The sequence below is a fragment of the Coregonus lavaretus genome (genome assembly GCF_964263955.1).
Source record: "Coregonus lavaretus genome assembly, chromosome: 15".
In the NCBI taxonomy this organism is placed as follows: Eukaryota; Metazoa; Chordata; class Actinopteri; order Salmoniformes; family Salmonidae; genus Coregonus; species Coregonus lavaretus.
Genome location: NC_140002.1, coordinates 42,752,503 through 42,780,191, shown reverse-complemented (window position 1 = coordinate 42,780,191; position 27,689 = coordinate 42,752,503). Strand labels below are relative to the sequence as shown.

Below are 27,689 nucleotides of genomic sequence, written 5' to 3'. Positions count from 1 at the left end.
TTATGATGTTGTATGTGATTGTTTAGCTTCGTGTCGTGTACTCTAGCTTTGTTATTTCTCTTTGCCATTGTTTAAGTAAACGTTGACCTTGTTAATTCCTGCGTCTGCGTCCTGCCTCTTCATATACTCAGTACTGGTCACATTCACGCATGGCTTTTCTTACGATCCTAACAATTACATTTTACATTTTAGTAATTTAGCAGATGCTCTTATCCAGAGCGACTTACAGTTAGTGAGTGCATACATTTTACATATGGATTTGCTTGTGTACGTTCAGGTATCTGGCTCCGTACATGTGCCTCACCCTAATAATTTGGTCTCTTTCCCCCTCATAATTTAGCCTACTGTTCTGACTTGGTGATGCACATGTAGCCTATAGCATGTTTTAGAGAAATGTAATCATTGAATATTGTAAGAGCTTTCGTTATGCCTCCTTTATTTATCCTATGGTTCTGACTTGGTGTACAGGGAGAATACTGTAAGAACGACCCATGTTCTGAATTCTGTCGCTCTACATTTCAAAAGTGCTGAACAAGTAGTTATATTGACTACTTCCGTCCTAGCTCGCTCATTAATTACGGATTGCCTCTTATCCATCCGCTCGTCGTCCCCTTATGCCATAGTTTGTTAATCTCAACCGTCAGTAGAAAACACATTTGTTTAAGCAAGTCAGCCATGTCAGCTATGCTTTTTTTAAAGACAGTAAATGAGGCTGAATTAACTGTTTCGCTGCCAGACAAGGCATCCGCTAATAGCCATGTTTCACGCATGGCTTGCTACTTGAGTTATTTTCTATTAAGGTATCTTTACTTTTACTCAAGTATGACAATTGGGTACTTTTTCCACCCCTGAACAAACCAACAGCCAATAGGCGCTCTCTTGCTGCCTGGTAATAAAAATTGTGCGCGAATCCTTCTGATTCGCGCTAAATTTTGAATAACTTTCACTTCATTGAGCGCGTTTTGTGAGCATCGCTTTTGGCATAGACGATACCAGCTACTAAACAATTCGACTCTAACTGGTGAGTTTAATGTTCAACATACGTTGCTTTTATTATTTTGTAGGCATTTTTTTTCTTCATTTGGCTGTGTTTTTACATGGTGATATAACATTTACGTCATTTAGCAGACGCTCTTATCCAGAGCGACTTACAAATAGGACCATGTAAGAACAGCTCAAATAGCCCTGGCTGAGGTGCGCAACTATAGGCAACATTTTTATTCGCTGAGAAATGTTTTAACCCGCCCGTTGTCCTAGGGTCAAAATGACCCGCCACTGTGTTGAACCAACTTTATTTAATTTTTATATTTTTTGGATCATTTGTGAGAAGGAGGCAGTGAGACTTTCTTTAAAGTCTCACTGCCTCCTTCTCACAAATGATCCCAAAAATATAAAAATTAAATAAAGTTGGTTCAACACAGTGGCGGGTCATTTTGACCCTAGGACAACGGGAGGGTTAAAAGGTTTCACGAAATGTGAGTCAGAAATTAAGAATAACTGTGCTTCATTTGTCTAATTTAATCGTGCCGCTTCAGGGCACTTCTTCTATGACCGTCTAGTTTATGTCTTCACTCAAGTACGACTGCCATGTTGCTTGAGTTTTGAAGAAGATGCTGTATTGCTGAATTTGTTACATGTTTTAACTGTTAGAATAAATCAAATGAATAGCCCGCAATAACAATGCAGACAAGCCAAACATCCTTTCAATGGGTCTGTACATAAGAGTGCCAGTAATCGACATGCGCAGCCTACGTATCAAGCGTAGCTACTTGCTACCATCGTTGTACATGTCATATCCTCAACGTGGTGTTCTAGGAATAGAGCCACACGTGGTCCCGACACAAAGGATTTAATTCAATATAATTCGATGAATCAACTACATTTTCTATTTGAAGCATAAGGCAGGTGAGTGTGAGTCGACAGGTTTGGGCTACCCCAGGATTTTATAGTCCAACGGGAAGGATCTAATTTCTTAGATCTAATTTAGAGCTTTATATTAAGGCTATATAGGCTGTGACCTGAAGTTAATGCCAATAGGATAATTTACCAGTATTAGCCGAAGTAATAATGGAAAATATTATTCTTCATGTCAGTAATAAAATAGTTGATATTGAGATGTTGTATTGGTCTAACATCCTGTATAAGAATATTCATATAATCTCAAAGTGTGTCATTGAATACTTAGTTTCAGTTTTAGAAGCCATGTGGTAGGCTTTTTTTCTTCTTATTTTTTACAGTCTTGTTAATTCGGTAGGTAGCCTTGTCTATACTGAGCAACCAACCAGCTTCTGAACATGGCAGAAAACAAGGAAATTACGTTGTAGAAATGATGGTGGGAGAGGACTGGATATGGTTAACTCATTTACATCATTTAGCAGACGCTCTTATCCAGAGCGACTTACAAATTGGTGCGTTCAATTTATGATAGCCAGTGGGACAACCACCTTAAAAACATTTTTTTATGGGGGGTGGGTTGAAAAAGGATTACTTTATACTATTCCAGGTATTCCTTAAAGAGGTAGGGTTTCAAGTGTCCTTTTAAGTTTTGACTTTAGAACATGCTGAAATCACCAAGAGCAAAAATATTACGTTATTTATTGTCAAAGATGACTGATATCGAACTTTCATGGAATTGAAATATGATTAGAATAGAGTCAGGGGGATTTGCTGTGGTTATTTTCTACACTCCAGTATTTAAAGGAGTGACACGTTCTGAAGCTATCCTCTGTCCAATGTTTGTGAACAGAGTCAAGAGTATCAGGATGACTACCCAGAAGAATGCCCCTGTGGACCGGTGAGTTTGAATCATCTGAGATAAAAACCTGTAGGGAGCAGCTTTCACATGCTTCCTCATTTAGTAACCATCTCGTTCATCTGAGCACTGGTCGATGGGAATCAGATAAGAAATGACATGATATATCGGTAATTACTCAGTACAAAAACTAGAAATTACTTGTTTCTGTGGGATACATTAAGCATCATTAGGCACAATTTAGTACCAGGTACTTACCAATTGTGTAAGTAAACTAGAAAGTACCCATTCTTACCACATAAATTCAGATGAAATAGAAGATAAATACCAGTGGAAATAGTAACCTACCTTAAAATGCAGTGCTACCAGCTGATGTAGGAGTGGTTGCTATGTGGGATGTGAGTGATGTCCTCTCTCTCCTAACAGAGGCTGTGCTGTGGCCGTCATCATGTTCATCCTGGGAATGGGAACACTGCTGCCATGGAACTTCTTCATCACTGCAACTGAGGTACCACACAGCTCCTCTACCTCATCACAACCAGACACACACACACACACCCACACACACACACACACACACTGCCACTGAGGTACCACACAGCACTTCTACCTCATCACAACCAGACACACACGCACACACACACACACACACACACACACACACACACACACACACACACTGCCACTGAGGTACCACACAGCTCTTCTACCTCATCACAACCAGACACACACACACACACACACGCACACACACACACACACACACACACACACTGCCACTGAGGTACCACACAGCTCTTCTACCTCATCACAACCAGACACACACGCACACACACACACACACACACACACACACACACACACACACACACACACACTGCCACTGAGGTACCACACAGCTCTTCTACCTCATCACAACCAGACACACACGCACACACACACACACACACACACACACACTGCCACTGAGGTACCACACAGCTCTTCTACCTCATCACAACCACACACACACACACACACACACACACACACACACACTGCCACTGAGGTACCACACAGCTCTTCTACCTCATCACAACCAGACACACACACACACACACACACACACATATACACACACTGCCACTGAGGTACCACACAGCTCCTATACCTCATCACAACCAGACACACACGCACACGCACACACACACACACACACACACACACACACACACACACTGAGGTACCACACAGCTCCTCTACCTCATCACAACCACACACACACACACACACACACACACTGCCACTGAGGTACCACACAGCTCCTCTACCTCATCACAACCACACACACACACACACACACACACACTGCCACTGAGGTACCACACAGCTCCTCTACCTCATCGCAACCAGACACGCACACACACACACGCACACACACACACACACACACACACATACACACACACTGCCACTGAGGTACCACAAACAACATTTTAACTGATTGAATATTACACTTTCAGGTAAACATACTGTCTAATATTAGTTTGCTGTGTGATAAGAGTAGGGGGCTTCAGCTAATGTCACCTCTGTTCTCCCATTGTTTTCTGCTGAAGTATTTCGACGACCGACTCAAAGGGACCACATCAAGTTACAGAACGACCCTAGTTACTAATGGAACGACCCCAGTTACTAATGGAACGACCCCAGTTACTAAAGACTACAAATTTGCCAGCTTTATGACCCTTCTAGCCCAGCTGCCCCTTCTCCTCTTCACCCTGGCCAACTCTTTCCTGTATCAGTGGTGAGCAACATACTACAGTGTTCTATGTATATTACTGTTGATTCAACACCTCTCCTTTTGAATGGAAGGTATAGTTTAGCATAGTGGTCTAACCCAACCTTCTTTTCCCTGTGTGGCGGTAGTGTCAAAGAGAAGGTCCGGATTGCTGTCAGTCTGGTCTCCATCCTCTTCCTCTTCCTCCTCACGGCCATTATGGTCAAGGTGCCCATGCATCCCGACAGCTTCTTCTCTATTACCATGGCAACTATCTGGTTCATCAACTGTGAGTTGGTTCCCACCTGCCTTCATGTCTCTATGGATCCCATATTATATAATGAATCATCATAAGTAGTATCATTGTTTTGACTATTTGTCTGATGAAAATGTGTTCCAATTAGATTTGATGTGGAAATACTCACACATCCCCTCTTTCTCCCTCTCTCTAGCTTTTGGAGCAGTGCTCCAGGGCAGTCTGTTTGGGCTGGTGGGTCTGCTCCCCCCGAGGTACAGCACATTGTTTATGAGTGGTCAGGGACTGGCAGGGATCTTCGCTGCCCTGGCCAGTCTGCTCTCTATCCTCAGTGAGTACTACACTTCCCTACACACAACATATCACCTCACTAACAATGAACACAATGACACACCCAAGCACACTCAATCAGCATGATGTCCTTAATATAGTAACCGGCTCACTAAAACAGGTCTTTGCTAAAGGCATTTGCTTACAATGTTATTCAAAATGCCTTACTTGTGTTTGCAAGTCTGGTACTGTGTTTGCAAACAGTAAGGATGGGCCCAGAGCCCAGCTTATAGGGGCATGGACACAGTTGTTTGATGCTGACAGGGATCAACACCGAACAGGCTTAAGACACACCCCACAAAACACATGTTTACTATATAACTGGAAGAGCAGGCTCAAACTGTAGTAAACATGTGTGACAGCTTCACTCAACTGAATAACTGGTCACAACATCCTGTTTGGTGGGAAACATCTCAGCTCTGCCTGCCAGGATAGATTTGACTCTGATTTACATGGAATTGTCTTTTAATTCTATTTAATGCTGAGTTTCTCTGTGTAGGTAAAGCAGACAAGGCCAGTGCTGCTCTTGGGTACTTCATAACCCCTTGTGTGGCAACTCTGCTCACTTTGCTCAGCTACTTACTACTGCCACACCTGGTGAGTGGCTACACCAATCATGACAAGAGCGTAATAGTCAGTTCAAGTACTATTGCTTAGGACATTCATTCCATTTTGTGTTGGGTTCTAGGGGTTTGCCCAGTTTTACTTGGAGAAAAGTAAAAGTCACCATGACCAACCGGCGACTACAAACGAGCCTCTCGAAAGTGCAGGTAGGTTTACGGAACACTATATTCCATCCTTAACTAATAACAAATACCATATACAATATACCATATAGAGAAGCTATTATTACTAATAGTTCATTCATTTGTGGGCAGTGATTTTCCTTAATACTTGTATATACTTGTATGGTTACAGTATGTTTTAAAAACAATATAATGCTTGAACCAGTTGTCACTGTCTTTATCATTGTTTGTTATATTCTTCTCAAAGAAAAAGAAGCTTTGGCCAATGGTCACATGAATGGCTACAACAATAAACCCATAATAACCAGTGGTGATTTAGAGGCCAGTGGGACCAAAGAAGCCCTGTTCATGATGAAGCAGACTGACAGTCACAACAGATCATCTGTCCTGGCAGTCTTCAAAAAGGTGCCTTGTTCTGAATCCCACTGTCATTCAAATCTCAATTCAAATCCATTTTTTTTTCTCAAACATTTCTCTAACACTTTGTTACTGTTGTACAGATTTGGGTGATGGCCCTCTGTGTGACATGTGTGCTGGCTGTCACACTGTCAGTTTTCCCTGCTGTTACAGTAAATGTGAAGAGTGTGTATGGAAACAAGGAGTGGGGTGAGCAAACATTTGGGATAATAATACATAATTGCCTAGTAATATAATGTCCAGTTGTGGTTGGACATCTGCATTACATCTGTATCTTTCAGACCGATACTTTCTCTGTGTCTGCTGCTTCATCGTCTTTAACGTCATGGACCTGATTGGCCGCAGTGTCACCTCTATGGTTCAGTGGGTGAGTCTGACATTTCTGCCCTCTGTCCGTCTGCTTTACTACCAGTAATAAATAGCTGCTCCAATGCCTCAGAGTATGTTTCTCTGCCTAATAGTGTCTTTCTGTCTTTATCTGTCCACAGCCCTCAAAGAAAAGCCGTATGTTCCCTGTGCTCGTGGTGTCCCGTGTGATCTTCATCCCCCTCATCATGCTGTGCAAAACTGACAACCGGCAGTACCTACCCGTTCTGTTCTCCCACGACGTTGCCTTCGTCGTCATCATGACATTATTCGCCGTGTCCAATGGATACTTCATCTGTCTCTGCATGTCCTACGCACCTCAGTGAGTCACAGAATGTATATCTACTGGAATCTGTTCAACGGTTTTGTCAAATTGTTCCATTAACCATTTTTTGTTTAATTAAATTGAATAACAATCTGTGCAGTTTGCATCATGTTCCCCAGTATCTGAGCTGTCCTGATCTCTGTTCTCTTTCCCAGGTTGGTGAGGTTTAAAGACTGTGAGACAGCAGGGGCCTTGATGACCTTCTTCCTGGCTCTGGGTCTGTCTCTAGGGGCAGCCCTCTCCTTCCTGCTGAGGAACCTTCTCTAGAGGACACTACCTTCTTCACATACACACCCTCCAATCACCACTCCAACCAGACTAAGTCTGACTGTCACAACGGTCAAAAACTCACAATGGTTACACTCTTATAAAAAAAAAAAAAAAGTATTGAACCCAAAAGGGTTATTCTGCTGTCCCCATAGGAGAACCCTTTGAAGAAGCCTTTTTGATTCCAGGCAGAACCCTCTGTGGAAAGAAAAGGGTTCTACCTGGAGCCAAAAAGGATTCTCCTATGGGGACAGCCGAATAACCCTTTGGAACTATTTTTTCTAAGAATGTATTGAATAGAAATAGATTATACACATATTCATTAATACCAAAGCAAACGTATATGTATATTTAAAATGAAGTGCATTGTTCTGATTGAGGATTTTATCATTGTATTTTTATTACAGTTTTTATATTGTTTTTATACTGGATTATTATGATTTGTAACAATTTTTTACTACTATTTACTATCTTCATTTGACTGCATTTTATACACAATAATTGAGCTTTATGGAGACATTTTTGGTCACTGTCTCCCTGACATTGTGATGGTTTGAAAAATAAATGAAAAACTTTTCCAGAAAGACAAATAATGTTCTACCCAGCTCTGCAGATTTTGCTGCGACGAGACAGAATCATTAGATCATTTGTTTTGGTACTGTCCATTTGTAGCTTGTTTTTGGACACAGGTCCAGGGATGGCTAAAAGATTGCAATATTTACCTGGATATAGCAGATAGCACTACTGGGTGATAGTCAATCGATCAATAATATAATAATACTTTTAGCAAAAATGTTTATTTTCAATTTACGATCTGTAGAAACAATGAGAATAGAAAGGTTCAGAACTTTTGTAAAACATCACAGTACAGTTGAAAAATATCGCCTCCCAGGGTAGGGGAGGGAATTGCCGGCAGGGATATAGCTCAGTTGGTAGAGCATGGCGTTTGCAACGCCAGGGTTGTGGGTTCGATTCCCACAGGGGGCCAGTATGAAACAAAAAACAAAAATGTATGCATTCACTAACTGGAAGTCGCTCTGGATAAGAGCATCTGCTAAAATGACTAAAATGTAAAAATATATGGCAAATAGTAATCCATTATGGATGGTGTTAAGAGCTAGATGGGAGGTGTTGAATGGAGCTGAAGGATGGGACTAATAACAACAACTAATAACAAGATAACTAATGTAAAGCATACTGTGTCCATAATAAGTATATAGGTTATAGGTTGAGAGCTTTCGTGAAAGAGCACAGTTAGAAAAATATGGCATGTAGACAGGGGTGCACAAAACTTTTTCAGTGAGTTACTCAGGTGAGTACCAGCAGATGGTATCTGGTACTCACCCCATATGTAGCGTGGTCTTAATAAGTGCAGTCTTCCTCACTGTCCTCCTCAGTGCCGCCACCACTGTCCTCTTCTTCAGCTTCCTGCATGGTAGATGATGAAGATGCTGCAGATGCACCTCCCTGTCTTTGGTTGAGCCTCCGATTAGCTGTCTCCATCCACAGGTCAACAGCAGGCTTTGGGTCAAATGTCTCTGTGGTCTGCTTTGACAGGTGAATGTGCATCAGGGCTGAGAGACGAGCATGTGACAGACGAGATCTGTACTTGGTTTTTATTATGTTGAGATGTGAGAATCCCCTCTCCCAAGCTGCACTGCTTAAAGGCAGTGTAAGAGACAGCTTAACCACCTTGTTGATTTTGGAGTAAGCATCTGGGTTACTTGTATTTACTATTTGGACCAAGTCATACACAGAAGAGGCTCCAAAGCGTTTTCCTGCCTGCTTTAAGCGCATCCATTCTGTCACAGTGGTATCTTTGTCAAGTTGCAAGGTGGCCTCATATTTCTTGAGAATGCTGCAAACTGTTGTGTTTCCAAAACTGTGGAGGTCTTGCATTTACTGAGGCCATGTTGAAGGATCAAATAGTAAGAAATGATCACATGACTTGAGGGAGTCATATCTGATTTCAAACTCTTCAATTAACCCCCTGAGTAAGTGTGTCTTGTCTCTGTCAGCATCAGCATCAGCATTGGAAACAGTGTGTGCCCTGTGGCTTTCACCATCAAGCAGAAGTGTGAACTGTCCAATGGCCACCATGAGTTCAATGGTCAGCTTTTCCTTCTGAAACCTAATGGATGTGGTCTTCAAAATGTTGCAAATGTCAAGCATGTTTGACTGAAAACGCTCTGTGCAGATATGCTGCAAGTCACTGTTATCACTCGTAACCAGTTGCATTTTAATGGCTGGCAATAGTCTTGATATTTTTAACAGTGTTCCATGCCTCCATGCAGACCATCTGATATTATGAAACTTACCCAGTTTCACAAAGGAGATCCCATTTTCTTCACATAGCTTATTCAGTGCAGCAGTTTTTTTTGCTCCACTTTTTTGTAAATAAAACTGCAGCAGCTTGACCACAGAGCGATTAAATGTCTCACAGTAAGGAACATTGCGATCAGCTGATTTCGCGCAATTCTCCAGTGTGTGTGCGGTGCACAGAATGTGCACAAGGGAGTCTCCAACCGCAGCAAGTTGCCAGAGTTTTGGGACAACGCGTTGTAGATTGACAGTAGTCCCGTCTGTGCACACAGCGACCAACTTTGTTGTCCAGTCATCCAAGCCTGTGTCCTGGAAAAGTCTCACAAGTCCGTCTGTTATGGCCTGCGCGGTTCGGTCAGCACCCAATTCAATCAGTCCGATAAAGTCCGAAGTAAACTCTCCGTTGCTGGACACAGACACAATGTAAATGATTTCCTGCTCAGTTTTTGTGATGTCCTCAGATCCATCAAAAAGCAGCCCCCAAAATTCGGCAGACTGCAATGTTAGAAATTGCGTAATTCAAATCTGGTATTGGAATAAGAATCAAGAGATCTTCAATCCAAGCTAAATTTATTATATGCAAAATGTATGTATGATAAGTATGAAGGTTCGTATACGGGCTCACTGAAAAACCACGCAGGGCAGACAGAGAACTAAAACATTGTTTACAGGTTATTTCTCAAATACTCTGACAGAGAGTTCCCACCTCTTCTGTTGGCCAATCAGAGTAAAGGACTGAGTGTGGTTTAAACTTTACTCAGCCAATCCGTTGGCGCAGGGGTTGGTCCCAACTCCTCGGCGCTTCATTTGTTGCACACTGTTGCCAGGCACAAGTTTATCATAACAACCTGTGGAGTCAGCACCCAAAAGACACCATTCCACTGTACTCCATGTACCCACGTTCAAGGACGGTTTCACAGACAACAAAGAGAGAGTGTTCGTATCTGTGAGAAATACAAGTCTTATCTCATCTTAGCCCCTAACGTTCCTCACATGAATCACAGCCTGTTATGTGAAACAATTTATATCAGTACAGTTCAAACCTATGCTCCTCATTAATGCATTCCTTCTAAGCTATTCATCACATACAGATCCAATTATGAGAAAAATAGAACCCAACAATCCCCCTTTTGACACCCTCTAGGGTGTCACTCATTAAAATACAATACAAACAAAAATAATCACACTTTTATTAATAGACAATTTGATAATATAAGGCCTTCAGTCCTTCCATCTACACCCAACTTGCAAACGGTTGGCTACAAGTCACCCAGGCACTTCAAACCTTCACATAAGGAAAGACAAACATACCCAATGGTTAACTTGATTAATAAAGCATAAAACACAGGATTAATAGAACACAAAACATAAGATTATTAAAACATAAAACACCAACAGGGAAGTAAATTTTGGCCCCCTTTAGACACCCTCTAGGGTGTCACTCCTCCAAGTCTGGTAGGTCATATCCTTCATTCCTTAGGTCGGAGTCCGGGATTGGGCCGAATCTCACCATCTGTTGGGAAACCACCTTCTCCATCTCCTTTTCTCACCAACCCTCAGACACAGGGAATAAGACAACATCCACAAAGAACAAGTATACCCATAGAAGCTATAACTTCACCCAGAATAGTCACAACAATAGTTTTCCATTTACCAAATATGTTATCAAACCAACCGTTTATGGAGCTATCAATACCAGAGTTCTCAACCAGTTCGTTCGCCAGCGTGGTGAGTCCCTGAAGCTCTTTTGTCACTGACCCGTCCGGTGCTATGTTGTTTGAGGATGAAAATACAGCACATATATCCAAACAGAACACAAACCCCGTCCCGCTCAGCCAAAAGCATATCTAAAGCTATTCTATTCTGCCATGTCATTAAGCTAGTTGCCGCTGTCTGCTCAGCTAATCCCTTTATTGCATCACGAGTGTGGTTTATAAATCTTTTGCTGGTTATATTAAATATAATTTATCCAATCTACATTTTTATTAATTGTTGACCACCAGAAAATACTTGATTCAAACCCAGCTGCGATCTGATTCCTAGCTTTGAATTGTTCTGGAACCCCTCGAGGTACTCCTATCCCATCAATATATATATCCTTTCATCAAAGGATCCCGGGAGGAGGTCCTACTTTCTACGTGACAACTCACCAGTCTCTGACACGTTTGATTGTTTGCGTATGTAGGTGAGTTCACAATCAGTTATCACCACACAACCATCAGATGTCAGCACGGGCCTGGTTTTGGTTCCTAAAATCCTCTGGCTGCAACAAAGAGGAGAGATTAGTCATGGTCTCTTTTAGTTGTGATATTCTCTGTGTGGGAGCAGGAGCTAAGATGCCCTACCCTGTATCCTTTCTTATTAGTCCTAGAAAAACAATAAGAATCCCCTGTGACTTCAAACGGAGGCAACCCAGGTCGGGATGACTTTGTTATCGGGGGAAACAGATAGTGCAAGTTACCATAAGACTCTTTCACCACATTCCCAGGTGGCTTGCATGGAGGATAAACCTGTTTTTGCGTACTTCAGACTTTCAGACAGTACCTACCCTTCTATGGGTCGCACTGCCATTTCTGGTAATTCCCTACTTTCACAATACTACACCTGTCCCTAAACTGTGTATGGAGATTTACATATCCCCCCCCCCCCCGCTCGGTATGAGCAACTACATAGTCCCAGGATGTATATGGTGACATATATATGGTGATGTCCTCCCCTAAAGTCCCTAGTATTTCCCCTTTCCCTACGTCTAGCTGTCTCCTATGCCTTTTCAACTTGTGTTAGGTTAACTACCACTTCTGGCTGAAACAGGAGGGTCCGTGTGTGTTAGGAATATGGCCCCCACAATCAGACAGCTACCTACCGTCGGGAGACCTGTGAATCCCCACCCTCGCCCTGAGAACATGTCAGACGCCAGAGGCCAACCCATTGCTTTACCTTCTATCGAACTCACACAGGGATGATCAGACAGGGTAAGGGAATCTTCGTTTAGGAGCCAACCCCCGAGCCCTAGTGGTGATCGGTTCTTTCTCCTAACTCTGTGTTTGTTCGTCAGGTGTAGCTGGGTTTACCTTTTTTGCAGTGAGTGACATGCACCCAGATGGATCTCTCAGCTATTCTGCTGGCAAAGGCAGTACTTGGTAGGGCCCTTCCCGCCAGGCCTGCTTCAGTCTCCTGGTTAGATAGAGTGGGTCACCTTCTCCTTTAATTCACCTGTGGGGCACAAAACCTCTGACATACAGGTGTGGTTAATAAACTATCATCACACATACATGTTCAGCTCTCAATTTCTAATCCTTTTTTATTTTTTTTATTTTGTCCTCTCCTTCGTATATATTTATTATTTAATCCAACCATCCCCCTTTTTGACACATGATTTGGCCATGTGTCAATATTACCACCTACCTAAACAATCACTTTAGTTAATATTGGTAATTCATTATCCAATTGCCATTCCTCCACTCTCTCTTCTGTTATTTTATGGTTCAAATCAAATATATTATTACCAAATTATAATCTTCTTCACAATTTTCACAGTACTATAAATTACCCTCAATTTAGTAAAATAAACTATCTTAAAGTCCTCCTCTCATGCCTTTAGAATTTACTAGTGTGGATGATTAATTAACACCAGAATGTTAAAACAGAGTTCAGAGGCCATTGAAATCATTTAACAAACTGTTTAATCCCATTATTCTAAATATTTCATAAATGTTACTTATCCCAAGTGTTCATTAAGTCCTCATGACATTCATTCTCATAAGAAATCATATATACCCCAAACTCAGCCAAAACCTAAAAAACTCCATAAAATTCACTGTGTGTGTGCTCCTCTAAGACCTATCACCCTTGACCTGCTGAAACCCCCCCATAATTGAAACAACAAGGCTTTATAAACATCATACTAGGTGTGTTGTTTTTTGTTTGAAAAACCCAATTTGAAAAATAATATAGTTAGGCTCAACTTAATTTGGTAGCTCCCTCTTATGACCTAAATACTGCCTAACTGAGATGAGCTAATCTCTTTCTCCTGGTTATAATCTAAAGATGGTAGTACACACAAAACATGATACAGATATCCCCAGTCTTAACCCATCAATAATTGTTTGTATCAATCTAATTCCTCATAACTAATCTATAAAACCACTCAAAATTCCTCGAGTATACAATGATTATTTAATTGATTACCCTAACTCTGGTACATGTGATCTCATCTCAAATGATCCATTATCAATTATTTGTTCAACCCCCTAGGAAAATCTGTCTCCCCTTCTATTGTTCCTGTCCCCCCTGTAAATGTCATATTTGAGTTTTTAGCCAATACAATCACGGTTACATCAAATGTTCCCTCAGTTAATGGTATTTTCTTCCTAATATAACTTCCCTAAATGAGATTAAATCCCCTGCCTTCCTCTACTATCCTTATATCATTACTGGATCAATTATAATAACTGTAATAACTATCAATAATAATTGTAATAACTATTTCACATTAAATTGTGTCTTTTTTCTGATAATGTTATAATTGTAGCCTATTCCATCACTTTAGTTTCAAATATAAGTTTATGTAACAAATCCATAACCCACCACAGGCTGGCGCTATTCCCCCATCTGCGATTCTCTCAAAGTAACTACTCCCAGTTCATAGAGCAAGTGACGTCACCAAATGAAAATCGCAGTAGCTTTCACCTCAGCAAAAAACTCTCTCTCCCTTCACCCATTCACTATTGAATAAGTTAGTTTTTCTATTTAACCCCAAAACACGCTACAAATAGTCCATTCAACATTACCAAACGAAATACTCAGTAGCATCCGGTCACCACCCACACCAGCCGTTGACTTCGCCTCATGCCACCGAAATGCCAAATAAACCATAATAGTTCAATGGAGCCCCCTATTGGCTCTCCCCTACCTATACATTACTTCCATAACCACATTAGTCATGGTCCGATTAGCCATTAAACCTTATCACATGATCAAACAACGCCACAACCTTAAACTCATATGGGGCGGCAGGCAGCTTAGTGATCAATAGCGCCGCGCCAACAACCGAGAGGTCGCCGGTTCCAATCCCCGAGCCGACCAGGCAAAAAAATCTGCCGATGTGCCCTCGAACAAGGCACTCAACCCCAATCGCTCCTGCAAGTCGCTCTGGACAAGAGCGTCTGCCAAATCACCAAAAATGCAAATGTAAATATTCTCTACTTTCTCACCCATCTCATCCCTTGTCAGAAACCCACATGCACCTCTCAAATAATCACCCCGTGGTGTTCCCAGCCAACTCCCAGTCTCTCCTGGCTCCAAAAGCAACACTTTCGCTCTCTCCAGCCCCTCCCCTCGCAACTCTCTCTCCAGTGTTCGGTGGGAGAAGGCTCTTTTGAAGAGATGTTTTTCGTTTTAGTGTTCCCAATATTCTGCCGTTATTTAAAGTACTTTAGTCTATTTATTTAAATCAAATCATTCCCACCTAATTAGTTAAAGTTGGTGCATATTTATATTTCAACGATAAACCGAATTATTTCAGTCTAATTGTTTAACCAGTATTTTGCAGGGTCAAACATCAAACGCCACAGTTCAATCATATCAGCTCAAACGTTTCAGTTCAGTCACACTAGTCATTCATCACTTTAGCTTTATGTTCCTAATTGTTATTAACGGGTTATATGGTTTAAGCAACCACAAACCCAACAGTTATCTCCAAATTATACAGTTTGGACAGCCACAGACGTCTTTGATTCCCAATTAGTTTTTTATCAATGTATACTGGTTTATTATTAATACTCTCATTCATACGACCACACTCACACTGTCTAACCTTTTATCATGCTTCCTATGATTTTTAAGTCATAAACCGTACTGTCACACCACTTGTGTAGAATATCTTCTATGGGAGTCAGACCCCTCTAACCATAGTTCACTACTTATTTAAAACACCTCCTATGGGAGTCACACCCTCTAACCATAGGTCACACCATTTATTTAAAATACATCCTATGGGAGTCACACCCTCTAACCATAGGTCACTGTTTATTTAAAATACATCCTATGGGAGTCACACCCTCTAACCATAGGTCACACCATTTATTTAAAATACATCCTATGGGAGTCACACCCTCTAACCATAGGTCACGCTGTTTATTTAAAATACATCCTATGGGAGTCACACCCTCTAACCATAGGTCACACTGTTTATTTAAAATACATCCTATGGGAGTCACACCCTCTAACCATAGGTCACACTGTTTATTCGCTTTAAAGTGCCACCTATGAACCTCTAGTCATAGTTTGCACTCCCATGGGTTTAACCATCACAATTATCAAACATTTGCATAGCCTTTTATGAAATGGATGTAGTATACTGTAATCGTTATTTATAGTACAATAGGGTTCACTTACATCAAACAGGTGTTTCACAAAATTAATTTGGATAAAGCCAATATGCAGAACCTTAGTTATTTAACAATGGGTGTCTGCTTACCAGTGTTTTTAGAAGCCCGGGCACTTTGTGAAACACACAGTTCGATGACAGTGATGTCCAATAGGCTGGGTGAATTCCAGCGAAGTTCCGCCACCAGATCACAGTCGGAGGTCACCAATTGTTAGAAATTGCGTAATTCAAATCTGGTATTGGAATAAGAATCAAGAGATCTTCAATCCAAGCTAAATTTATTATATGCTAAATGTATGTATGATAAGTATGAAGGTTCGTATACGGGCTCACTGAAAAACCACGCAGGGCAGACAGAGAACTAAAACATTGTTTACAGGTTATTTCTCAAATACTCTGACAGAGAGTTCCCACCTCTTCTGTTGGCCAATCAGAGTAAAGGACTGAGTGTGGTTTAAACTTTACTCAGCCAATCCGTTGGCGCAGGGGTTGGTCCCAACTCCTCGGCGCTTCATTTGTTGCACACTGTTGCCAGGCACAAGTTTATCATAACAACCTGTGGAGTCAGCACCCAAAAGACACCATTCCACTGTACTCCATGTACCCACGTTCAAGGACGGTTTCACAGACAACAAAGAGAGAGTGTTCGTATCTGTGAGAAATACAAGTCTTATCTCATCCTAGCCCCTAACGTTCCTCACATGAATCACAGCCTGTTATGTGAAACAATTTATATCAGTACAGTTCAAACCTATGCTCCTCATTAATGCATTCCTTCTAAGCTATTCATCACATACAGATCCAATTATGAGAAAAATAGAACCCAACTCCCCGATGATGGTGTGAGCGATGCTCTGCATGATCCGTGTGCCCCCTTCACCTGAATGATATGCACCTCCGACATTTACTCCTAGCCGCTTCAGTAAAGGAACATCCTCAGAATAGGAAGACATGGGACGTGCGTGTTTAGCTTTATGGAAGGCGAGGAGATAAATATTAAACAGAGCTTGCCGCTGTTCTTCATTCAGCTTGTCTCGCCATCTGGCAAGTGGGCGACTGGACATTTCTTCTCTGCTAGCTTAGCAATGGCTTGCGCCACATTCGTGTGCTCCTTGCTCTTTTCATGTTTGTCAAATAAAGGATGGTTGAAATTCTTTGAGCCTTTATAAAATGCACCTGTTTTGTCTGCTAGATGTGGATTTGAGCGGCAAATCTTGCACCACATTTCAGTGCGCTCATCGTTAGCTTCAAGCCACTGCACAAGAAAAAATATTTTCTTCGGCTCTGGCTCCAGTTGGCGTTTCTTTGTAGGTGGCGAAACGCCAAAGAAGCTGCTTAATGTCTGTTGCTTTTTGGACATCCCTGACAGTAGTTGACAAGCAACATGTCATGTGTAAGGTTAGATGAGAAGATCGGTCAAGTACGCAAAGGCGCGTAGTAACACAAGTGGCATTACGCTTTCCTGATTTTTGTCGCACTTGCGTACCTGCGTACCAGTTATGTGCACCCCTGTATATGTATATATATATATATATATATATATATATATATTTGCGAGAAAAAAACCATATGGGGGATTTGAAGTGATGCAGACAATTACATTGATGGAAGTTACAATCTATCTGAAATATTAAAGCTTATCTACCCCCTAAAAAAATAAATTATGTTCTACCTTTATCTCTCTACCATGTCTGTTAGCTAATGCAAGCAGTTGGGGGGTACAATTATGGTAGCTATTATCAAACTCCAATAGCTCTTGTCCTAGAACCCATTACATTATTGTCCTTACAGAGGAGAGGACAGTGAAATGAATATCAACAGTGTGACTTCTTAAAGCATGCACTGATATAGGATGGTAGAGAGATGCAACATACAATTTGAATGTGATCGAACACTTGTCATTTAATACACTAGTAAAAACACGTCTTTGTCAGGGTTCATCCCTCAGAGGAATCTGCAAGCTCCTCATAGAGATCAGTATCAGTGCCCTCTGAGGCTTACTCTGTGGCCACTAGCTGTAAACGCTGGCCCTGTTCCTGGAGCATAGCCTTGCTCCACAGCAGAGCCTCGTCCAGCCCAGCCCGCTCCAGGATCAGGGAGAAACCCTTGTCTGCCTCTCTCCGGGCCTGGGACAGGACACAACACAATTACCCTATGATGTTATTTCCACTTCCTGAGATCAGGCACTAACAATGTGTGGAGTTGTAGGCATAGCCGCGGGAAGTAGTTTGGGGGGACGTTTGCCTGCACTACAGACGGCTATATCGGAAAGCTAATACAGGACTAGTAAAGGCATAGTGCACTACTTTTGTGAAAAAGATTTAATCCAAAATAAATATATATTTTTAAAATATTTTTTGTATTATGATTTTTCAGGGGGGCTACTTCCTGCGGCTATGGTTATAGGCACCCGACCTTAGATGTACTTCACTGTGGCTGAATAGTGTGTACTGGTAAAGGAGGGATATCAGCCGAGTTGCAACTCTATGCTGAACTCTGACCTGCCAGTGTCGTTGGAGCAGCAGTGGTCTGCCGTTGACTCTCTCCATCATGTCTGCCAGCTCAGATTGATACTCAGCACTACGCACCCTCATCTCCTTCCTGTTACACAAAGGGAGGGCTGAGTATTGTTCAGTATAATATTATTCTGTGAGCCCCCCCTAAGGTCTAAGAGTTAAACCTGTAGTTCTGCTGTTGCCGCTGTGCCCTGGCAGTACTGTGCTGTTTCTGGGCATTGAGCCATTTGGCCACCTCTTTCTGAAGACTACACCTGGCTTCTGACTTCTGCTGCTCTGCTCTGGCTTCTGACTTCTGCTGCTCTGCTCTCAGTCTCTTCTCTCTCGTTACCAGTCTCTTCCTGTAAATAGCAGAAGATGTATTCTTTAGTCTAAATAGAAACCTAACACAGTTAAAAATAGAAACCTACCACAGTTAAAAACAACATTTGCATCAAGTTAAGAACTGAAATTCAGTATACTCTGCACATACTTCACAGCCTCCTCTCGTAGCAGTGCAGACTTGGTAAGTCTTTGTGAGCTGGCCTTAATTCTAGCTAGGTCCCACTTTACCACTGGGCATGGGGCCTTCTTGACATTCTTCTGAGTTTCCTTAGACGTACTGACAGTCTGATCACCTCCAGCGTTCACCTGGAAACTAAAAGGCTGTGGCACAGTGGAATGCATTCCCTGTCTGACGCTCCTGAGATGGTCCTCAAACCTGTGGTGCAACCTCCCAAAGTCGGGTATAGTCCGGTTGATGATGGGTTGGAAAGTGAGCTTCTTCTCCACTTTCATTGGAGGAGGGCGACGAGTAGCCAGCTGGGCACATCTTTCCAGTATGTCCTTATAGGAGGGGACAGGAACTGAACTCTCAGCCTTTGGTCCCTTGTCTCCCTCCTTGGCTGCTGTTCCCTCTTCATCACCCTCAGCTACAGCCGTCCTCTTGGCAGAACCATGTGCAACCTTTGACCCCAAGTTAAAGGGCTGTCGCATGGCCAGCATGAGATCTCTCCGTTTCTCATAGAGAACCTTTCTCTGCCTCTCACACTCCTCTACGATCTTGTCGTACAAGGGCAACTGGTTGGTCTTGGGAACAGGGTTAGCTTTGAATCGAGGCAGCGTGGCTGTTGGCTTGCTGGCAGTCTCCTCCCAGGCCTTCCTAAGCTGCCTCTGCTTCTGCCCCTCTGTCTCCTCACGCAGGGTCATCTTGAAAGGCTGCGGCACAGTCACTTTGGGTAGGCATCTCTTATCTTCCTTCAGTTTGGGTGTGATGACCTTTGGTTGGGGACGTTGGGGTTTTGGGTTATAGTCGTCTACGGAGAAGCCCTCCCACATCCATGAAGGAGCACCTCTCTCAGGCAGCAGTGCCCCTGTAAACCCTTCATCCATGTCCTCTTTCTCATTCTGACATGGCACTGAGGTTGCTGACTCTTTGTGCCCCTTTTCATTGTCTCTCCTTACTCCTTCCTCACTAGAGAGGATGGGAATGAAATACATTTCAGTGTTGTTGGCTGAGTCACACCTAATAGCCTACAGTTTACACAAGTGCAGTTCACCTAAATAAGTTGCAGAAGACACATAAATTGTGATTCATAAATGTAATCATGGTCATCATGGGACCCTCTCACCATTTAGTATTCAAGGGTGTGGTGACAACTTCAACTGTAATGCACTTCAAAGGTATGTAGACTGGCTGAAAAAACAACAACATAAAAGCCCTGAAATCTTAGAAGAAAGTAAGGGCTCTATTCAATCCGTAGCACTGAAGATCCGGTTTTTTGGCGCAATTGACAATTAAAGGCAATGGTCCCGCAGTCGCAGAGAGACTGCAGTCACGGTAAACGCTGCATATGTCGGCTCAATCAGAAATTACAGATCTCCCGCGATACGGATTGAGTCCATCCCTTAGTTTTCCATGCATGAAAGTTGATTTATCATTAATCCAGTTGCCCCCAACATTTTCTCTATTTGTCCCTCTATCTCTCTAAGTCATTGTATCAGACAAAAGATCACGTTTTATACTACTGTACATCATTGGGGTGGTTATTATTACATTAATGTGGATCTGCCATTTATGCCAATTAGTTAAAAAAAGACGACATGGAGTTGGTGGTGCGCTCTGCGCTCCAACTGCCCAAGCGATCTACCTTCAAACAGCTCCAATCAACAAAGCTGTGCGTCTTCAAAGTCACAAAATGTGGTTTGTTAGGCTTTACATTTTGAGGCCCTGCGCATTGATTCCACTTCTGGTTAATTGGCGAAGTAATACAACCATTTAAGATGACCGAATTTCGATGTGCGCCCCACATTATTTTTACAAAATTATATTCACAGAACAGAGGCCACTTCTTATGACTCCATTTTCCCGTTTGGAACAAGTATTCTGAGAAACAGAACACCACCTGTTATTAATAACTCGTTATGTCACAAGGGACAAACAATTTAAGTGATTTTTAGCTATCACATAATTTGTACCATTCTACAAGAGCATTCTACAGCACAATCGCAAAATATCTGTGAAAGCCTCCATATACAGTCAATGGTGAAAGCATTGGACTTTTTCCAATTTGTATCAAATTTCAATTAATGTCCTCTGCCCCTCTTATCTGTTTGTCTGCTTATGTTACAGTGCTGTCAGAAAGTATTCACACCCCTTGACTTATTCTACATTTTGTTGTGTTACAGCCTGAATTCAAAATTGATTAAATGTTTTTAAAAATCTCACCAATCTACAAACAATACCCCATAATGACAAAGTGAAAGCATGTTTTTAGAATGTAAATAAAAATGTCTTGAAAATTAAATATAGAAATATAGAATCTACATAAGTATTCACACCTCTGAGTCAATGCATATTATAATCACCTTTGGCAGCATTTACAGCTGTAAGTCTTTCTGTCTAAGTCTCGAAGAGCTGTGCACACCTGGATTGTACAATATTTGCCCATTATTCTTCGAGCTCTGTCAAATTGGTGGTTGATCATTGATACCAACCATTTTCAAGTCTTGCCATAGATTTTCATGCAGATTTAAGTCAAAAATGTAACTTGGCCAATCAGGAACATTCACTCTCTTCTTGGTAAGCAAGTCCAGTGTAGATTTGGCCATGTGTTTTAGGTTATTGTCCTGCTGAAAGTTGAATTCATCTCCCAGTTTCTGGTGGAAAGCAGACTGAACCAGATTTTCCTCTAATATTTTGCCTGTGCTTAGCTCCATTCTGTTTATTTTTTATCCTGAAAAACTCCCCAGTCCTTTACAAGCATACCCATAACATGATGCAGCCACCATAATGCTTGAAACTATGGAGAGTGGTACTCAATAATGTGTTGTATTGGATTTACCACAAACATAACACTTTGTATTACTTTAGTGCCTTGTTGCAAACAGGATAATACACATCACTGCATCCTGTATCAAAAGGTTGGCTGGTCCTCATTAAAGTCCCGTAGATCACTTCATTACTCCCTTTTTGTTTACAAAGCTCTATTATACAAGCTTCCGACTTACCTAACTTTGTTGTTAAAGTATAAAAACATGAGATACCAAACCCATTCACAGGGTTGGTTAAGTCTTGAGATTCCTCGGGTTTCCACTGAAATAGGTAAATCCGCTTTTAGTTTTAATGCTCAACATTTTTGGAATCACTTACAAAATTCATTACATTTGGATTCCCTGCTGCCACTAGGGCAGTTTAAAACCCTGATGATAAATGAGTTCACCAAGGTGTGCAATTGTTTTAAATGGACTTTAATACTTTTTTATGATGCCTGTGATGTTTGTGATGTACTTGTTATTGTATCTTGTTATTGTATCTTGTAGTTTCATCTTTTATATTATGTCATCAGGGCACCATTGAAAATAAGACCCTGGTCTCAATTGGGCTCCCCTGATTAAATAAAAGTTAATAAATATTTTGGAATATTTGCATTATGTACAGGCTTCCTTCTTTTCACTCTGTCAATTAGGTTAGTGTTGTGGAGTAACTACAATGTTGTTGATCCATCCTCAGTTTTCGCCCATCACAGCCATTAAACTCCGTAACTGTTTTAAAGTCACCATTGGCCTCATGGTGAAATCCCTGAGCAGTTTCCTTCCTCTCCGGCAACTGAGTTAGGAAGGACGCCTGTATCTTTGTAGTGACTGGGTGTATTGATACACCCTCCAAAGTGTAATTAATAACTTCACCATGCTCAAAGGGATATTCAATGTCTGCTTTTTTGTATTTTTACCCATCTACCAATTGGTGCCCTTCTTTGAGAGGCATTGGAAAACCTCCCTGGTCTTTGTGGTTGAATCTGTGTTTGAAATTCACTACTCGACTGAGGGACCTTACAGATAATTGTATGTGTGGGGTACAGAGATGAGCTAGTCATTAACAAAAATGCTAAACACTACTATTGTTTTTATGTAACTATTATGTGACTTTTTAAGCAACATTTTACTCCAGAAATAATTTAAGCTTGCCATAAAGGGGCGGAATACTTAGAGTCAAGACATTTCAGCTTTTAATTTTAAATTAATTTGTAACAATTTCGAAAAATTGAATTCCTCTTTCACATTATGGGGTATTGTGTGTAGGCCAGTGACAAAATAAATCGCATTTTAATACATTTTAAATTCAGGCTGTAACACAACAAAATGTGGAAAAAGTCAATGGGTGTGAATACTTTCTGAAGACACTCTAAATGTATTTGGTCTTCTACATCATGACTAAGTTGCTTTCGATGAAAGTGTCTGGTAAATGGCATATGTTACTGTGCTATTTCTCTCGACTGGAAATAGTAGCCAAAGGAATTGTGGTTGTAAGTATGTTTTTGTGTGTGAGAGCGAGCGAGATGAGGGTGGAGAGAAGGTTCGCTCAATAGATTCATTATGTTTACCCAGTCAATGACTCCGCATTTGAACCTAGCAGAAGGGTAGGCTACTGACACCGCTGTTATATGATGGACAGAGAGTAGGCAATATTTCTTCTTAGATATGGGCTGCGCTGGAGGGTGGCTGCTCTGGGCTATGTGTCTGGTGTCTACCCTTCTGGAGTATGGTGAGTTGAGCCATGGGTTGATCAAGGGAACTGCAAAATATAGATATAAACCTGATTAAAGTGGGATTTTTTTGCTTACCAGTAGGCTGTCTGCCAAAAACATTGCAGTGTATGCTATCATCTCAGCAGTATATTATTTTGCTGCGGAGATGATCCATTATAATTTGAAACAATCTATGGATTTCAAATGTTTTATTAGTATAACATTATAGTAATTGTGTTTTTTAGAAGTGTAACAGGATTTGGTTTCCTAAAGTAGCCTAAATGTTTTATGGCTATGTAACCATTTATTGCATTCATTATATCTAAACGATATAAGCCCATACATATGTGGTAAATCAAAGGTGTATAAATTACAGTGTTCATAAATCATTTCACCTCATTCATTTGGAAAACGTAATGGTATCTAATTAACATGCACTAACTCCTGGTTATAAAAAAAAAAACCCACCTGAAATAGAAGATATACCCTGCTTCTGATGATGGGAGGTATTTGATATGGCTGAGTTTGTTAGAAAAATCTAAATATATATATATATATCAAATATAAATAGTGGTTTTTCACTGCATAGAGAATACAGCTGTATTGTTCTACCCCTGCCTCTCAGTGATTAGCTGTGTTTGGCTGCTTGGTCGGAGCTGTCAGCTGTAATTAGTGCCCAGTGTCCATGTTAGTTTCCCACACATATACAAAGGGCCCCGGGATGCCCTTTGTATATGTGTAGTGGGGGAGGATGCATTATTACAGTAATGAGAAAAGGGGAGGGAGGGAGGCCCGGGCCGGGACCGTTTGCTAGACCCGAGGTCAGGAGCATGCATGGGACAAGCCATTGTGCCTTTGAAGCATTTTTGATAGAAACACAAGGAATGTTATTTGTGGGTCATTAGTTTGTTTGTATTTATTTGCTACACCACCAAACCCAATAAGTACTAATGATTGCCGTTCATGCTGCTGTATTACCTTGTATTCACCATAGGATATCTCATATATGTGAGAGGAATATGAATAGTGGAATGTGCCTGTGTTGCCCTAAGCTTGTCTCACCGACCTCCTGTCCTCCATCCCCTGTGCAGGTGCAGTGAGGGTGACCATGAGAGACACCAATCTGGAGGTGGTTCAGGGGGACTCGGTGACCCTGCCCTGCTCCTTCTTCACCATGAGTCCCCTGTCCAGACTCAACATCATCTGGACCCTGGCACCCTTCTCTGACCCAGACTTTCCCACACAGGTATTTTTGAATCCCCATTAGTAGATACAGTGAGTGTTGAAACTTTCTGTTTGACATGTCAGAAAGGTCTCAGTGTGCTGATTTGTCTGTCCCGTCCCTTAGGTGATAGTGTTTGACCACGGCCAGGTGATCGAGAACCCCTCCCTGACAGGCAGGGTGGGTTTCCCAGGCCTCCCCTGGAGTGCTGACATCATCCTCAACAAGACACGCATATCCGATGCTGGCACATACCGCTGCATGGTGAGCAACCCCCCAGAGACTGGAGACCCTGGTATAGGGGAACTGGCCCTCAACGTCCTGGGTAGGTGGTTCACATACTAATCACTATAACCATCTCGTATTACTCCCTGAATGTAATTCTCAACGAAAACAGTAACTCATTCTCTATCTTATATGTTTAACATTGAGTCAGCCTACTGTGCATTCAGTTCTGAGTTACTTTGACAATCTGTAACCAATATATATGTTGTTCTTTCAGCACCCCCCTCGCTGCCCCTGTGTCTGTGGGATGGGGTCACTGATATGGGGGGGAGCGTTGCCCTGTCCTGCATGGTGGCTGAGGGGGTGCCCACTCCCGAGATGCGGTGGGATAAATTGGAACCAGAGGAAATCTCACTACCCATCAACATGGATGGTAAGAGCGGCCATGGTTCTCTAACTAACCCATGCCTAGAGCCCCAGAGACAACATGCTGCAGGTGCAGTGGAGCTTGTCTAATGGTAACCTCGTTCCCAGGCTCAATTGCTACCGCATAGAGAGCCGACTGGTGGACGAGATTAATCGAATGGTAATTTCAGCTACAGCACAGCAATCACTATTGTGATGTGTTTAATTCTATTTCAGGACTAAAAACAGTACTGTTGTAAATACAAACTGATGTTTGTATCCTGTAACCTCTGTTGTTCTCTATGACAGGGGACCTATCAGGCTCTGTCCAGATAATCAACATCTCGTCCCAGAACTCTGGGCTGTACCGCTGCTCCGTCACCAACCTCCTGGGCACCCAGAACTGTTACGTCAACCTGTCTATCTACAGCCGTGAGTCCCTCCCTGGTCCACATGCTCTTCAGTTGTCCCTCACTCTAACCCCCCCCCAGATACTTGTCAATCATATCATACTAATTCAGAAGGGTTTTGAAATGTTGATGAAACAGGTCAGAGCTACTGTAACTGTGTTGGAAGTGCTGTGTGTTTAGAATCGGAGTATCTCTCCCTCTCCCTCTGCAGCTCCAGACAGCTCCCCAGGGATCCTCCAGGGGGTGTTGCTGACCCTGTTCATGGCCCTGGTGCTGCTGGCCCTGCTGGTGCTGGTGCTTTGGCTCCATCGCTCTGGCCAGGACAGGAAGTGGACGGAGGGGAAGGAAGAGGAGTGTTATAATGAGATAAGATACACTCCCTCTCTGATCAAACGCTCCTTTGTTTGATCCCTCAATCCAAGGAAGACAAACACCCGGATGCATTCTACAAAAAAAGATACAACTCATTGACATTGTACAACTCATTGAATTGAACATTTGTTTCAGAAAATGTGATAAGAATGAGCAAGCATTCCACTGGGGAATGAAGAGAGTTACCTCACTGTAGACATTGGCTCCCACTTCACTATATTTTTTTGCGTCAAGCAGTCGCACAGAAGCTATTGAAATATTTCCCGCATAGAATATCTGATGAAAACTGTAACTTTTTTTGGGAATAAATGTTTGACTGGAATGTGCTTGGGTTTCTGTTCAAGACAGGTTTTCTGCTAAGTCCTGAATGAATATTCCAATTATGATAACATTGCCTGACAAAGGCTGGTAGAAAAAAGAAGACAGGGGAAAGGTCAATGAAAGCACTCACAGCATTACATTTGCAAATTATGACACAAAAAGCTTTAATTTAAATAGGGGGGGGGGTCACAGAAAACTGTACAGAACTTTGAATATATCGGCATACAGTTTTTAAATAAAACATCCCCCCAAATGACTCAAATAATAACGATAAAAAACATATGGGATGGTGTACTATTATACAACATTTGTGCAAAATAAGTATTAATCGATTCTTCCAAAACTGCATGATTCAATGTGAAGAGTGCCCTTCCCCTCAGGAGCCAGATCTCTCTTCTGAGGGGTAAACACAAGAGAGAACCTCCCCTAAAACTCAACATAGTGTCTTCCATGAAAAAAGAACCAGAAATCCAATAATAATAAAATAGATTTATATATATTTTTTAATATATATATTTATATACAAAACATGCTGTACATCAATGGCAGAGATTAAGGAATCCCTTTTATTATAGACACCCAGTTCTGTCCAATAACTTGTGCTTTCCTTTCTCCTAGTCAGAAAAGTACTCCCTGTTGTTGGATATTACACTGAGAATGAGGGGAAGAGATAAACAGAAAGAAAAAGGGCCTGATTACAATGGCTCTGCTTTTCCTGAGCCTAGGGAGAACACACCTTAACAAGGGCTGATCAATTAGCTACATACTGGGTTTTAACATCTGGTCGGCGCCTCCTCAACAACACTCATGGAGTTCGAGTCAATGATCTGACTAACAAAAAGACTAGATTTACATTAGCCAGTGCTTGTTCCAAGTCCTCAAAATGTTTTTCTAGATGATGAAACCAAAGGGTGGTTATAGAAAATGAAGAGAGCTGTAGCACAAGCAGAATGAAAGGAGAATGAAGCTGCAGTAAGCCACTTCAAACCACTGCTGTTTCTGTAGTGGGGGCATCACATTGACTGGCACTTTGAGCAGTGACCCATGAGTTCAACCATGAGGCCCAGACTTCCAAGATCCAGACTAAATTACTTTGCTACTGCATAATTACCCAGTCTAATTGATCTAGGTACAGTCTAACCTAGCGCTTGAGAGCTCCACCCTTCTGTGTCTCTTCCCTTTTAGACACAGTAAGATGAGCAAATAGCAGATCATTCCTATTGGTTCCCAATGAGACCCTGAGAATACCGTTTTCCACCTATTAGTTCTTATTCACCCTGTAAGAAC

General features: G+C 41.8%; 2 protein-coding genes across 3 annotated transcripts; both read left to right on the top strand.

Moving 5' to 3' along the window:
* The first annotated feature begins 922 nt into the window (after positions 1–922).
* On the top strand, positions 923–7,796 carry LOC311142338 (equilibrative nucleoside transporter 2-like). 2 transcript variants are annotated; one of them, XM_084177967.1, is made up of 13 exons: positions 923–1,021; positions 2,747–2,794; positions 3,179–3,260; positions 4,348–4,535; positions 4,658–4,797; positions 4,961–5,095; positions 5,594–5,691; positions 5,783–5,864; positions 6,088–6,245; positions 6,341–6,446; positions 6,539–6,624; positions 6,746–6,945; positions 7,104–7,796. In XM_084177967.1, the coding sequence occupies exons 2-13, from the start codon at positions 2,763–2,765 to the stop codon at positions 7,213–7,215; spliced, it is 1,419 nt and encodes a 472-aa protein (XP_084034093.1). In that variant the 5' UTR covers positions 923–1,021; positions 2,747–2,762; the 3' UTR covers positions 7,216–7,796. The 2 variants fall into 2 exon arrangements, with proteins under 2 accessions (XP_084034093.1, XP_084034092.1); XM_084177966.1 differs by lacking the exon at positions 923–1,021 and adding an exon at positions 1,784–1,905.
* Positions 7,797–23,400: 15,604 nt separating this feature from the next.
* On the top strand, positions 23,401–26,117 carry LOC311142041 (immunoglobulin superfamily member 11; the record flags this gene model as incomplete). Its single annotated transcript, XM_084177590.1, has 6 exons — positions 23,401–23,464; positions 24,539–24,693; positions 24,796–24,994; positions 25,172–25,327; positions 25,609–25,731; positions 25,921–26,117. The coding sequence occupies 6 exons, from the start codon at positions 23,401–23,403 to the stop codon at positions 26,115–26,117; spliced, it is 894 nt and encodes a 297-aa protein (XP_084033716.1).
* Positions 26,118–27,689: the final 1,572 nt, after the last annotated feature.